The sequence below is a fragment of the Podarcis liolepis genome (assembly GCF_965112155.1).
Source record: "Podarcis liolepis genome assembly, chromosome: 13".
Taxonomy (NCBI): Eukaryota; Metazoa; Chordata; class Lepidosauria; order Squamata; family Lacertidae; genus Podarcis; species Podarcis liolepis.
This window is the reverse complement of record NC_139573.1, coordinates 57204956-57217495: the sequence shown is the minus strand read 5'-3', so window position 1 is coordinate 57217495 and position 12540 is coordinate 57204956. Positions and strand designations below refer to the sequence as shown.

Sequence of the window (12540 nt, the reverse complement as noted above, 5' to 3'; positions counted from 1 at the left end):
CAGCTGTACAGGCTGCTCTTTGCTGTTGTTCCACAGAGCAAGTCGCCCCCTTTGGTGTGTGTTGACCTTCGCCTAGCGGGATGAAGACCTGGGGATGGAGAGAAGCAGAGCAGAAGGTCAGTGCAGGCTCTGCAAGCACAAAATCCCAGGTTTGATCCCTGCTGACATCTGTTAACGTAAGAACCTGAGAAGAGCCCGCTGGATGAGGCCACTGCCCCACCTAGTCCAGCATCCTGTTCCCACCAGATCCCTATTGTGGAAAACCAGCAAGCAGCCCCCAAGAGCCCTCTTCCCTCCTGTGGTTTCCAGCAACTCGCATTCAGAAGCATCAATGCCCCCAACTGGAGGCGAAGCAGAGCCACCGTGGCAAGTAGCCATTGGTGGCCTCTATGAATACTGTAAAAGCCATCCAGGTTGGTGGCCATCACTACCTCCTGGGGGAGCCATGCCCCATAGCTTAACGGCATGAAGAAAACTTCATTTATCTGTCCTGAATCTTCCAATTTTCAGCTTCATTTGATATACATGAGTTCTAGTGTTATGGGGGGGGGGTATCTGTCCACCTTCTCCATGCCAGGCAAAAATCATGTCGCCTCCCACTCACCATTTCTCTAAACTAAAAAGTCCCAAACAAAAGGAAACCTTCATGAGTCTTTCATTTAAAAAACCAAAACCAAAACAGATTTCTAAATAAACCTTGATTCAAGGGTTCTTCTGTAATCCCCAGAAATAGTAGATGCAGAAGCTAGTTGAACTTTTGCGTCATTGAAGGCATTTTTTCTTTTCTTTTGCACTGGGGAGCAAAAACACTGTTCTCACCAGCCATTGTTAGACAGCATCATAAAACCTAGGATATTCCATGTATCCAACTGCTGGCAAGTTTTATTCTGTGCGTGTGCAACAGATTGAAAGTTTATATCCTGTTATGAAGGTTTCCATGGCAAAGCCAGGCAACAATCAGCAGCCAAATATGTTTTAGTTGACTGGGCAGAGAGGGACTTTTTCCCTCTCCTCTTCTTGTTCTTGAACTGATCAAGGGAGAATTAGCCCACAAACTCTTGTTGGGGTCTTGCACTACTTGGGCTCCAGCTGATGCAGAAGTATTGCTGACACTTCTGGGGGTGTCCCAGTGCCCTCCCCAAGCAGCAGCAAGTGCAGCAACGCCATCCTGTTAACACCCCCCCCCCTGCAGGGATGGCCAGCTGGTGCCTCCTGGAACCATTTAAAATTCACTTATTGATCTGTAATATACATAGCAATGCAATTCAGCAATAATCTTAGAGTGCTTTTTAACAATGAAATACAGTAATAAAATAATTTAAAAGCAATGAAACATGCAAGAAAAAAACCTGACACATTATCAGCATCCCTCAGTCCTTAAAGGGCTCTGGACAGGAAACAGGCAGAATGCCAAAAGGCATTACCCGCCTCCCCTCAGAAAGCTGCCTTAGACATTTTGATTTATTGTCATGGTTTTATTTTCTTTCTTTTTTTAAAAGACTGTTGTGTCATTTATTATATACATTTCATGTGGGGCCACAAGTCCAGGAGGACTTCTTATTTCTGCTTCTACAACAGAACCAAATAGGCTGCCTTATTCATTCTTCCATAGGCTGCTGCTTCTTCCTCTTCAGACTTTCTGTTCTACATATTGCTGAAGTGCGAAACCCATTTGGCCATGGGGGTTTGGTCCTCTACCATCCGTCATGTTTGCTTCAGTCCCCGTGCTACAAGGCCCCATAAATATTTGTCATTCTTCCTGATAATGGCTTGCCCAATATCTTTCCAAAATGTATTAGCATAACACTCCTTTTTCCTTCTCAAGACGTTCTTATGTGCACTTTGCTGGGCTAAGAAACTCCTAATTTGATCACCAGATTTGTCTGTCCTTAAAAGATCTAGCTGATTTTGCTTTCTGCACTCTGCGTCAAACCAAGACAGTATTGGAAATTTTGTATTTTACCAAATAGGGTCTGTGGTTCTCTAGCAGGGCCTGCTACAAACTAAGCGAGGCTCATGCAACAAAAATGTAATATTTAGAATATATTGGACCCCATTACATTTGTTTTAAAAAGGGCTATCTAAGGTATCTAACTGTTGGAGATGCAATAGGGATAATGCTTCTCTAAAACATATGTTTTTTCTTTGTCCTATATTGAAAGATTTTTGGCAGAAGGTAACTGAAACTATCAACAGAACTGTATGGAATAAGCTTACAATTATAGAGCAAAATATCCTTTTGAATTATATACCCAGTACATGGAACCTTACAAAAGGACAATATGAATGGACTCTCCGTGCCCTTAACTAAAGCAAAAAGACGTATTGATGAATTTGAAAAATAAAAATGTGGCGGCTCCCTTCTGCGATTGGATTGAAGACGTATACAAACTTGCAACATATGAACATATGGGCAATCTAGCCAGAAGATATTTGTATTTTGATGAGTTTTGCCCTCTTCCTGCCCCCTGTTCCTTCATTTTCCTCCTCCCTAAGCTCTTTGATGGCTGAAGAACAGCCTTTAATTTCCTAGTTCTAATCTGCTGGAAGGAAGTGATAGCGCTGGGTACCCTCACCTTATCTGATGTTAGACATTGTTTGAAGAAAGTGAGGCACTGGGAAAGGGGGCTCATGAATAATCTGTAGGCAGTCAGGCAAGCCACACAGGTTAGCTATCTATAAATCGGATGATGTTGGGCATAGTTTTGGGAGAAGCGCTGGCTCCCTCGGCCAGTAAAGCGAGATGAGCGCCGCAACCCCAGAGTCGGTCATGACTGGACCTAATGATCAGGGGTCCCTTTACCTTTACATGCACAAACTGATGGCCAGAGGGTCGTGCAAAAACTGAAGACTGCCTGGGGGTGTCACTTTGCCACATCTTGAGGGCTTCCCAGTGGCAGATAGAAGTGCTTGCTTGGTAATGGATATAATGCTTGCTGTTTAGAATAAAATCTTAAAAATCTTCTCACTCTTTCGTGTTTGTATTGCCTCTGAATCTCATTTTAAAAGAACCACCTTCCATTTGGCAAGACAACAACTTTCATATAAACACAGGTATTTTCGGTACAGGTATTTTCGAGATTCCGAGAGAGCAGAAAAGACTTTTTATGTATGCTGGGCCAGAATACTACTGGCCCAGAGATGGAAAGAAGGTAAAGTTCCAACCAGAGGAATGGTTGATGAAGGTGATGGACTATGCTGAAACGGCGAAATTGACCGGGAAAATCAGAGACCAGGATAAGAAGAAGTTTAGGAAGGAATGGGAAAAATTTATAGTCTATTTAAGAGAACATTATAAACAAAAACTTTGGCAGGATTAGAGTAATACTTGTAAAAGACAAAATATAATGGAAAAAGTTAATAATAGATACTGTACTGGCCTGAATATAATCCTCACTTTCCCCAAAAATTCCGACTGTGAAACGTTAAAGTGCGTCTTAAATTCACGACCTTACAAAGATTGGCTTTTACGATAGCGCTGCTAAAATAGACCTATGGTAAAACAGAACGGGTGTGAGTGCCTGCAGAAATTTAAGGGTATTTTAAGGGCTTATATTCAGGTATTCTCTCCCCCCCCCCCGAATTTTAAAGGTGCGGCTTATATTTGAGTGTGGCTTATATTTGGGCCAATACGGTATAACAAATTGGGGGGGGGGGATAAGCTGAGAGAAAAGGGATTGACAATGAAACCAGAGAAGGGGGGGGGGACTCAAGGGATTCTGAGAATCCTAAATGTGAAGGTGAATGATATGTTTAAATTGAAATTTGTCATGTAAAACAATAAAAATATTTTATTAAAAAAAGAAGATGCTGAGGACCTTGACCAAGGAACTGGTTGAGCTGGGTTAGCAAGATTCCTTGTTTATTGATTCTAGTCTCATATTCACAGGACCATAGGTGTGGAAGAGAACCAGGGGTGTCCAGACTGACTCCACCGCCAACGCCATAGCAATACTCTGGTTTAGGGTTTGGAGTCATCTCCAAACTGCTTTAGCTAAGCAAGTGAAGGCTTTAGGAAGGTGCGAAAGAAGAGACTCGCCCCTCCTTAGACCCCCCCCCCAAAGCACCTCCAAATATTGCGGTGAGGCATTTTTCATTCCAAGCTGACTAAAGTGCTGAGCAGGAGATGGGGAGGCACTGAGGCGTATTGCTGCAAGACCCTGCTTGTCATCGCCATCACGTCCCATGAAGAGGGGAAGGGGGGGTCTTCTGCTTGCTGGGCCCAGCCCAGATGCAGACCTGGGGGCCAGAGAACCAGCCTGGCTTCCCCAAACAGCAGCAGCCAGACCCCCTGCCAAGACTCTTGTGTTTCTGCTCTGTCCCTGCAAGGGAGTCTTGGAAGCCTCATACCTAGCAAGCCATAAAAGGCAAGGAGTGGAGGGAGGCCTGGGGGGGGGGTCTGGACAGCAGCCATTGCACACAGCCCTGCCCCCTCGTGGGCTGAAGGTGTTGAGCACCAAACCAGCTGATCTTTGGAGCTTTAACAACAACAACAACAACAACAACAACAACAACAACACCACTCTCCTTTGGGAGAGATTTAAAGGACTTTATTATCAGCAGAGCCTTGCTCCAAAGGGATGACACTGCAGGAAAGGCCTTGCAAATGCTCAGCATTTTTCCTTGTAAGTGTGGCATCCATGAGGAATCTTATTTCCAAGGCTGCTGCCAGGCTCTTTGATTATCTCCTGTACACTTTTGATGGCACAGCCATTTGCTTAGCAGTAACACATCTCTGCAACACAGTTCCAGGCTCAATCTCCCTCCTTGCCTGAAAAATGCCTTCTCCTCCCTCCTTCTGATCACTGGAAGCCAGAGCAAGGTCCAGTCTTACACTGCCTATGTGACACACCATCTAAGGAAGGAGTGTCTGCGTAAAAGGGGATTGGGACAAGGGAGGTCATCTTTAAAAATCAAACAAACCAGAACTACCTAGCCGGAAGGGCACCCATGTGTGGGCTCCTCTGCTTTTCAGTCTTTCCAAAAAGCCACGGGCAGAGGGCCAGTTTCAGATGTGTAGAGATCTAAACATCTTACCATAAATGACTGCAAAGGGAGGGCTGTGAATCGTCATCGTGAGGTTGGTCCCAAAAGACAAATCACTGGGAATCGCTGGAAAAGCTTCTTGCAACCTGCTCTTGGGAAGGAGAGAGGCATTTGCTAGAATGTAATGCAGCCTTTCAAGAAAGAAGTTTGCAGCTTGGAATCCACTGGACTTTTGGATGTGTCGTTTGCTCAGGTGGGGGAAAAATCCATGTTGTGCATTTTCTTTTAGTATATTTGTGTGTCCCGTTTTGGTAGAGAAACACATGCTGTGACTCTCCAAGGGGTGACCTGCCCTGGATGTTGTTAATGTTGATACTAGAGCTTCTGATGATCCACAGAGAGAGGTTTCCAAGCTACTGGTGGGCTTGCGGGTGCATCGTCTGTCCCCCTTCCCCCCACCAAAAATACAAGGGGAAGCTGATGCAGAGGATTCTGAACTGAATGACATTTGGGGAACCGACGTTGTTGGGGTCTTGTCAGCACAGGCACTGCCCCAGGCAATCCAGGTGGTGTGCTGCTTGCCATGGAAGCCCCTGCGTGGCAGCACTCGGGGTATTCACTCGACAGCAAGAGCATCACAAAAAGGAAAGAGGCTCCCCACACCAGGAAAACGTCAAAGGTGAAAGGTGATGGCTTTGTTTTGGCAACGGATGAGCAAATGGTGTGTGAGGGGACCAGGCCCAGGGATGGAGTCTGTGGAGTCCATGTCTCCACAAGACACCTGCAGATGAAGAGAGCCGCAGGTGAGGCAGCTTCCACGGGGCAGCTGGCAGGGGAGCCCCTCCTCTCTGCGCCACACATGGCCTTGCAGGCGCATGGGAAGGGCCTGGAAAGTCCAGCCTCTATGCAGGTGCTCCAAAGGCAGCGCTCAGAAGACGCAGAAGGCAGGAAGACCACGGCTCTCTGGTATAGGCTAGAGGAAAGCAAGCACAGCATCATGACCCAAGAGGGCGAAACCCACCCATTTGACTTTCCAGAATCTGAAAGGAAAAGGGAAATGACAGCGTGCAGTTGGCCACTGGCTCAAATAAATAACTTTGGCAGTCAAGAAAGTTTAGGAAGGGAGGCTGTGAGGGCAGATATGACTAGCACTTTCCAGGGGGTATTGAGGAGGCAGCTGACACGCTCAGATTCAGAGAGCAGCGCTGAGAACCGGCAAGTGAATAAGCTGATGCTGAACTCCCCTGGCGAGGAAACCAAGGCTGGCTTCCTGAGTTCCCTGGATTCTCCAGAGGAGCCAAGAAATGGAGAGATGGAAGGCCCTCTGCTACAAAACCATGGGGGAACCGGAGGCCCACTGATTGCTCTTCCCAATGGGCAAAGTGGAGACCACATGCAGATGGCGAGCTGCGCCTCTTGGCCTGAGAGAGCAGCAATCGGCTGCAGTCATGTTACCCTGACTGGTGTAGAAGAGGCGGCAAGGTTGGTTCGTGGGAGCGATAAGGGAACCAAGGGCCTTGAGATAAAGTTGCTGGCAGCTTCAAACCTTGCTTTGGTTTCGGGGGAGGCTGAAAGACATCCCAGGGAGAGAAGCCAGCCCCACAAGAGTGGGGAAGACCTTGGGGCCTGCAATGAACTGGGCTTTGAGTCAAACAGCCAAGCAGGTGGCTTGCCAAACCCTGGGGAAGAGGCAGAAGCAGCAGAGAACCTCAAGCCCACGGCAGCCACGGCAGTCATGGTGGTGACCCTGCAAAACCCCTCTCACAGGACCAGCGAAAGTGGCAGAAGCAAAACCACTGAAGGAAAGCCCCCAGAAAATGGGGAATGTTGTCGGCTGCAGGAACAAAGGAAGACTAAACAAGAGGATGAAAAAGCCCTCAGAGTGGCAGACATGAAGAAGACATTTGAGAAGCGGAAGCCGGCAGGGGAGAAGGCTGCCCCACCTGCTCGGAAAGGTGAGACAGGGGTACTGTGGCTGGGGCAGGATTGCCTATGTTTGCAGTGGCTAAGGAGGAGCATTTTAAAAAACTTTTGACCGCCATCTTGGTCTCAGAGCACAAGAACACGAAACAGGTAAGAGAGCACCTTGTATTCAGATCGGCAGGTGTTCAGAGATTGCTGAAGTGGCACAGAGTTCTGCTTCAGAATGGATGTCCAGCAGCAGGAAGGAATAAATTAGTGTGTTGGGTCGGGAGAGAGAGAGGTTGTTTGTGTGCTTTGCCTGTGAAGTTGACCAGGAAAGAAAGCTGGGATTACTGATGTGAGTTAAATCACTGATGTGAGTTAAATATCAAGGAAGGGAGAAAATAAATCAAATAAACCAGCAATACCAGAGTACTGCTTAAACCTGCAAAGGACTGGGAATTTCAGGACATTAACGCAGCAGCAAGAAGATGATCAGAATTCCCCTTCGGATCTTGAAATATGGGTCCCCCCAACAAAATTTAAAATTCGGCTTTATAATTCGGAATTTATGTGATATGATTTAATTTGATGTGATTGGCCAGTTAATAAAAATTATTTTTTTAAAAAAAGGACTGGGAATTTCACAGGGCTGTGAAATTTTAGCACCTGGACTCGATGGCCTTTTGCCCTCCCCCATATTAGATCGGAGTATGTATTGCTTGGCTAACTGCAAGGGGGGGGGGTTCTTGCTCACTCTGCTGAACTGAGCCCAAGACTTTAGCCGTAAAACTCTGGCCTGATGACACCCGCCCTGCAGGCGGACAAAACCTCTGGCCCACTTTTCTCCTATGTCTGGTGGACTCAGCAAGTGAGGGATTTTTATTTGTTTCAGCTGAGCAGCTGACTGCGAAGCTGCGTCCCGTCCTTTTAGTCCCATGGCGTGACTCGTGAGTGCAGCTTCCACATAAGCATGTTGTGGGATGGGCGCTCCTCCTCAGGCCAGCACATTTGTGCAGCATCCATGTAACTTAGCTGAGCTCAGTGGCAGAGCACCTGCTTTCCTGCAGAAGGTCCCTGGCTCCCCCCCCCCATGGCACCTCCAGGGAGGGTGGGCGAGATCCCTGTTCCCCAAGAGCCCCTGCCAGTCAGTGCAGACAGTTCTGAGCTCAATGGACCAGTGGCCGGACTCAGCAGAAGGCAGCTTTCTGTATTTCTATAAAATGCCAGCCCATGTCCCTGCCTTCTGCATTTACCCTTTCCACAGAAAATCTGTTTAAAAAATCCATTGCTGACAGCCTGTTTGCAATACTAAGCCCCTGTGAAGGGATGGGCTGCCTGCTTTCAACTAGAATTTCCCCAATGTGGTATTTATTTAGCATCACACAGTTTGTAGCTGGGATGCTACAGATGTTCTATTATTCTGAGCATTTGATACTTGGGTTCTCATATGCAAAACTGGGTGCCCCCCCCCTTTCAGTTGCCTTGGTGATGAGAGAAGACAGCACATAGCGGTCTTGGGCAAAATTAGCAAAGGAATTTGCTGCCGCCGTGCAGAGACATACCTAGGCTCCCTTGTGCCCCTGGAAAGGAGCTGTCTCAGAGCCCCTCCCTCTCTGCTGAGGCACCCAGAGCAGCAGGGCAGCCCCCCAGGGAGTGCGCAGGTGGGCGGGCGGGCCCTAGACACTCCAAGCTAGAGAGTGCCCTCCTGGGCCTGCGCCCCTGGCAGGGGGCAACATAGCCAACCCCCTAGGTATGCCCCTGCTGCCAGGAGAAATTGGTCTGACCCTGCAGGGCTCAGGTCAGAGGAATGGCCTTAAGGAAACTTTCTCCCAGTGTCAGGATGTGCCTGCACCCCTGTAACTGCTGATAACCAATGTCCTGTGCCCACACCTTAAATCAGCCTTCCCCAATTTTGTGCCCTCCAGAGGCTTTGGACTACAGCTCTGTCAGCCCTGCCCATTGGCCACACTGGCTGGGGCAGGTGGGAGCTGGGAATTCTAGGGCTCTTCTTCGGGTCTAATGACCCACAGCCCCGTCTACATGGACCAGCAGCTCCTCTGCAGTTTGAGACAGGAGTCTTTCCCTGGGTGTAGCCAGGATTTTTGTTAGTGGGGGAAGGCCTTTTTGTTGGGGGGAGGAGAACCTCAGTTGGCTATGTATTTATTTTTATTTTTATTGATAGGGATAGCTGCCCCCCCCCCCGCTATGCCCATGAGTCTTCCCCCAAATCTACCAGACAACACCAGAGATTGAAGCCGGGACTTCCAACCCCTGCCACTGAGCTGTAGCCATTGAGCTGGCTGCTGGCTCTCCTCCGTGTTGGCGGTGGGGTGAGCTGGGGTGCCTGGGAGGGGGCAGAGTCAATGGATGTTGCATCCCTGAGAAATCCTCTTTCATCCTTTGCAATCCTCTGTTGCTGCCCTCTTGCAATGATAGCCATTTCATTGGTACATAAATGGCTAATATTCATGAATCACATGTGATTTTCCTACACCACCACCTCTTTTTAGAAGCTAGATCTCAGCCCTGATAGTACTCCAGTTCTATAGCTCCCCTTAATGGTCAAAAGCTGAATGCAAGAGCAAGTCACACTACTGTAAATAGGATTCTTGCTATCGATTTCCCTAACCCAATCTCCCTAGACATAGGAGAGGAAGGTACTGAAGGCCAGGGACAGTGTCCACCTGAAAGATGACGACTCCAGCAAATATAAGCCAATTTTGGGGGGCATTTTGCTTATTTTAAATCTAATTTTGAAACGTTATATAGGCACTACTGTAGTCCAAGACCTCGTAAGCGGCTCCCAGCATTAACACAATTAAAGGTAGTTGCCATGCAGATGACAGGCCCCCAAATGGAACTGCTGCGGGGGTTCTTCACAACCCCAAACCGGAGAGCTTTGAACCAGGGCTGAAGAGGTTTTTGCTTTGCAATCAGATCAGCTGCAGTATACAGGGTGCCTGTGAACTGCTGATGTTATTGAACCCCCTGCACGTGGCCCTCCTCTCGCGGCTTAGAAGGCAAGCCCTGCCCCGCCAGCCTCTTTGGGCCTGGGGCCCGGCTGCAGAAAGGGCAAGCCCAGGGGTGGAGCAGCTCTCCGGCCAAAGGCAGCTTAGGAAGACTTAGGGATTTTGGAGTGGCAATGTACACGATGCCAGCCCCTTTACCAAATGGTTTTTTTAAAAATAATAATCTCAAGAGTCTCTCTTAATTTCACCCCAACCCATCTTCCCCAAAGCCCTGCTCTTTGCTGAATAACTGCACAGACTGTGCAGGACTAGAGCGCTAAAGGTCTTTACAAAAAACACGACCCCACAATACTGGAAATAGATTAAAACGTATCTACTGCTTAGAAATATTCATTTATGAACCGTATTCCTAAGCCAGCCCTTCGCTCCAAGGTCTCAGGGAAGAAAGAGATCTCGGCCACGTCCGGGGACCATACACGAGTCTGACTCGGACACGTGAGAATGGGGAGTCGCGTGTGCGAGCGCGGGGGGGGGAGCGAGCGGGGAGGCGGGGCCTCGGACAAGGGAGGCGCGTGCCCGCGCCCGGCGCTCGCTCCCCCCCCCCCCGCCGCGCCTCTCCTCGCTTCCTCTCGCGCCGCGCCAGCCCCGCCCTTCTCCTTCCCAGCGAGAGACGCTGGTTGGACGCCTTCCGTCCCGCGCTGGGCGGCGATTGGCTGCCTCGCCTCTCCCCTCCGCGAGGGCGGGACATGAGGTTGGCTGAGGCGACGCGAGAGGGCGGGGCGGCGCAGGGCGCGGCGGGGCGTGGTCGGGGGCGGGGCGTGGGCCGGTCCCGCCCCCTGGCGGCCGGTCTTCGCGCGTGTCCGTCAGTCAGTCGGAGTCGGGCGAGGAGGCAGGAGGCGCGCGGGCGGCGGCGGCGGCGGCGGGCGAGGTAAGGGGCGGCGGACGCGTGTCCCTCTGGGGTGGGGCGGGGGGGGTCCTCGCTTCTTGGTGCCGAGAGGTCCGGGGGGGGACCCAGGCCGGAAGGACGGCGGGGCTCCCCTTCCCCCCCCGCCCGGCCCCTCCCGCCCCACAGGTTGCCCTCCTGCCTGCCAAGGAAACGTGCACGACTTTCTATCTTGCTGCAGATTCCAGTGCCTGTAGGGATTCAACCAAACAATGCATTTTTGTTTGCGCTCAAAGAAGAAGAACCGATTATTGGCGTGGCATATGTGGGTCTCATGGGGGGGGGCTAAAAAAGAGACATTTGCATCTTCCTCATTAAAAGAAATGCTGCGTGTCTGATACGCAAAATATACATTTATAAATCTGTAACTGCAGGTGAGAGCGTGCCAGGTTTGAAATTGGAGAAGGGAAGTGGAGGTTTGTCATTGTCAGGTGGTCCGAGTGGTCATGTTCCAATAATTTCCATCTTTTGACTCAAAAGGGGGGGGGGGAGAAAGGGCTCTTGAAGCAGCTTATGTAAGCCGCAGTGAGATGCCATTTGAAAGAGCTGGGGAGGGAAAGGGCCTGGGCTGCCTTGAGGGTTTGGTGGGTTGTGGGGGCTGGAGATGTGGGGTTAGGATGAGAGGCCTGGGGGTTGTGTGAGCGGTCATGGTGAGACCCTGGATGGGCGAGAAGGGAAGGCATGGGGGGGGGACTGGGGAGGAACAGCTGCAAGGGATGAACTGAGGGGGACATAAAGGTTTCTTCATGTGAGAGACAACTCAAGGTGCCAAGTCCAGGCAGCCCAGGAAGCTGATAAACGGTGGTGGGAAGCTTTCCAGTTTGGGGAGGGAGGTGTATCATTCAGGTGCAGGCGATAATGTTTCTGTGTTGGGGGGGGGTTGTCAGCAGGGTGTAGTTGAGACTTGGGTGCTGGTGACGGAGGAGGGACCTGGGTGTGTTGCTTTATGGCAGCAGTTAATTGAGGAGGGAGGGGAGGGTTAGGTCATGGGGAGAGCCAGTTGCTGGTTAGGGCAGGGAGCTCCCCAAGCTGCAGGCAGGTGTTTGGTGGAGAGTTCAGGGGAACAAGAAGGATGTCCATTTATGGGGGGCTGCAGGTGTTTGGGGTGGGGTATGTCTCCCTGTGATGGTTGAGGGAGAGCAGCACAGCAGCAGTGGTTAAAAAGGAATTCTCAAGGAAATCTGCTTTTCTGTCTGGGGAAATTGTGCGTGTGCAATTTTTACAGCTGAATACTGGGAAATCATGGGTTAAATGAAGTGTAAAGAGAAATTTTAGGAACTCTGAAGAGGGTTTCATAATGGCTGTCTTCTGTAGATAGGATTCCTTCTAAAGGAGGAAGCTGTCACATAGTGCTCGGCAATCCTGAAGAGAGGCTTGCAGTCGGATAAAAGTCTCCTTCAAATACCTCACGGAAGAATACAGCAGTATATTCTGTATGTGGGGGAAGTGTTTTTAGAAGATAGCCATAAATGCCTTCAGTTGGCATGGGATACATACCTCTGTTGCAGGGCTGGACTAGGCAGCTGAGTGCTGCTCAGAGAATGGGCATCTTTTGCGCAGAAGAAGTCTGTCGAGGTGCAAACTGTAATTCTTCCTCAGTATTGCACATTTTATGACTAAGAATAATGTGAGCACTTCTGTGTGGGATGGAATACAGTTCTTTTGTTCTTTAGATTGTTGACTATTTTTGAGGAGGGGAAAATATTAGTCAGTTGCATACAATGTGTGTGGCATGCA

At 49.6% G+C, this 12540-nt stretch overlaps 1 protein-coding gene across 3 annotated transcripts in view; it reads left to right on the top strand.

Moving 5' to 3' along the window:
• The first annotated feature begins 5074 nt into the window (after nucleotides 1–5074).
• Nucleotides 5075–12540, top strand: part of CORO1C (coronin 1C) — a 69830-nt gene continuing 62364 nt past the window's right edge. The window contains exon 1 of one of the 3 annotated variants that reach the window (XM_083470923.1): nucleotides 5075–6941. In XM_083470923.1, the coding sequence (XP_083327049.1) occupies nucleotides 5570–6941 (1372 nt within the window). In that variant the 5' untranslated portion in view covers nucleotides 5075–5569. Of the gene's footprint in view, nucleotides 6942–10649; nucleotides 10789–12540 lie in introns of those variants that run through there. The other 2 variants (XM_083470926.1, XM_083470924.1) reach the window with 2 other exon arrangements.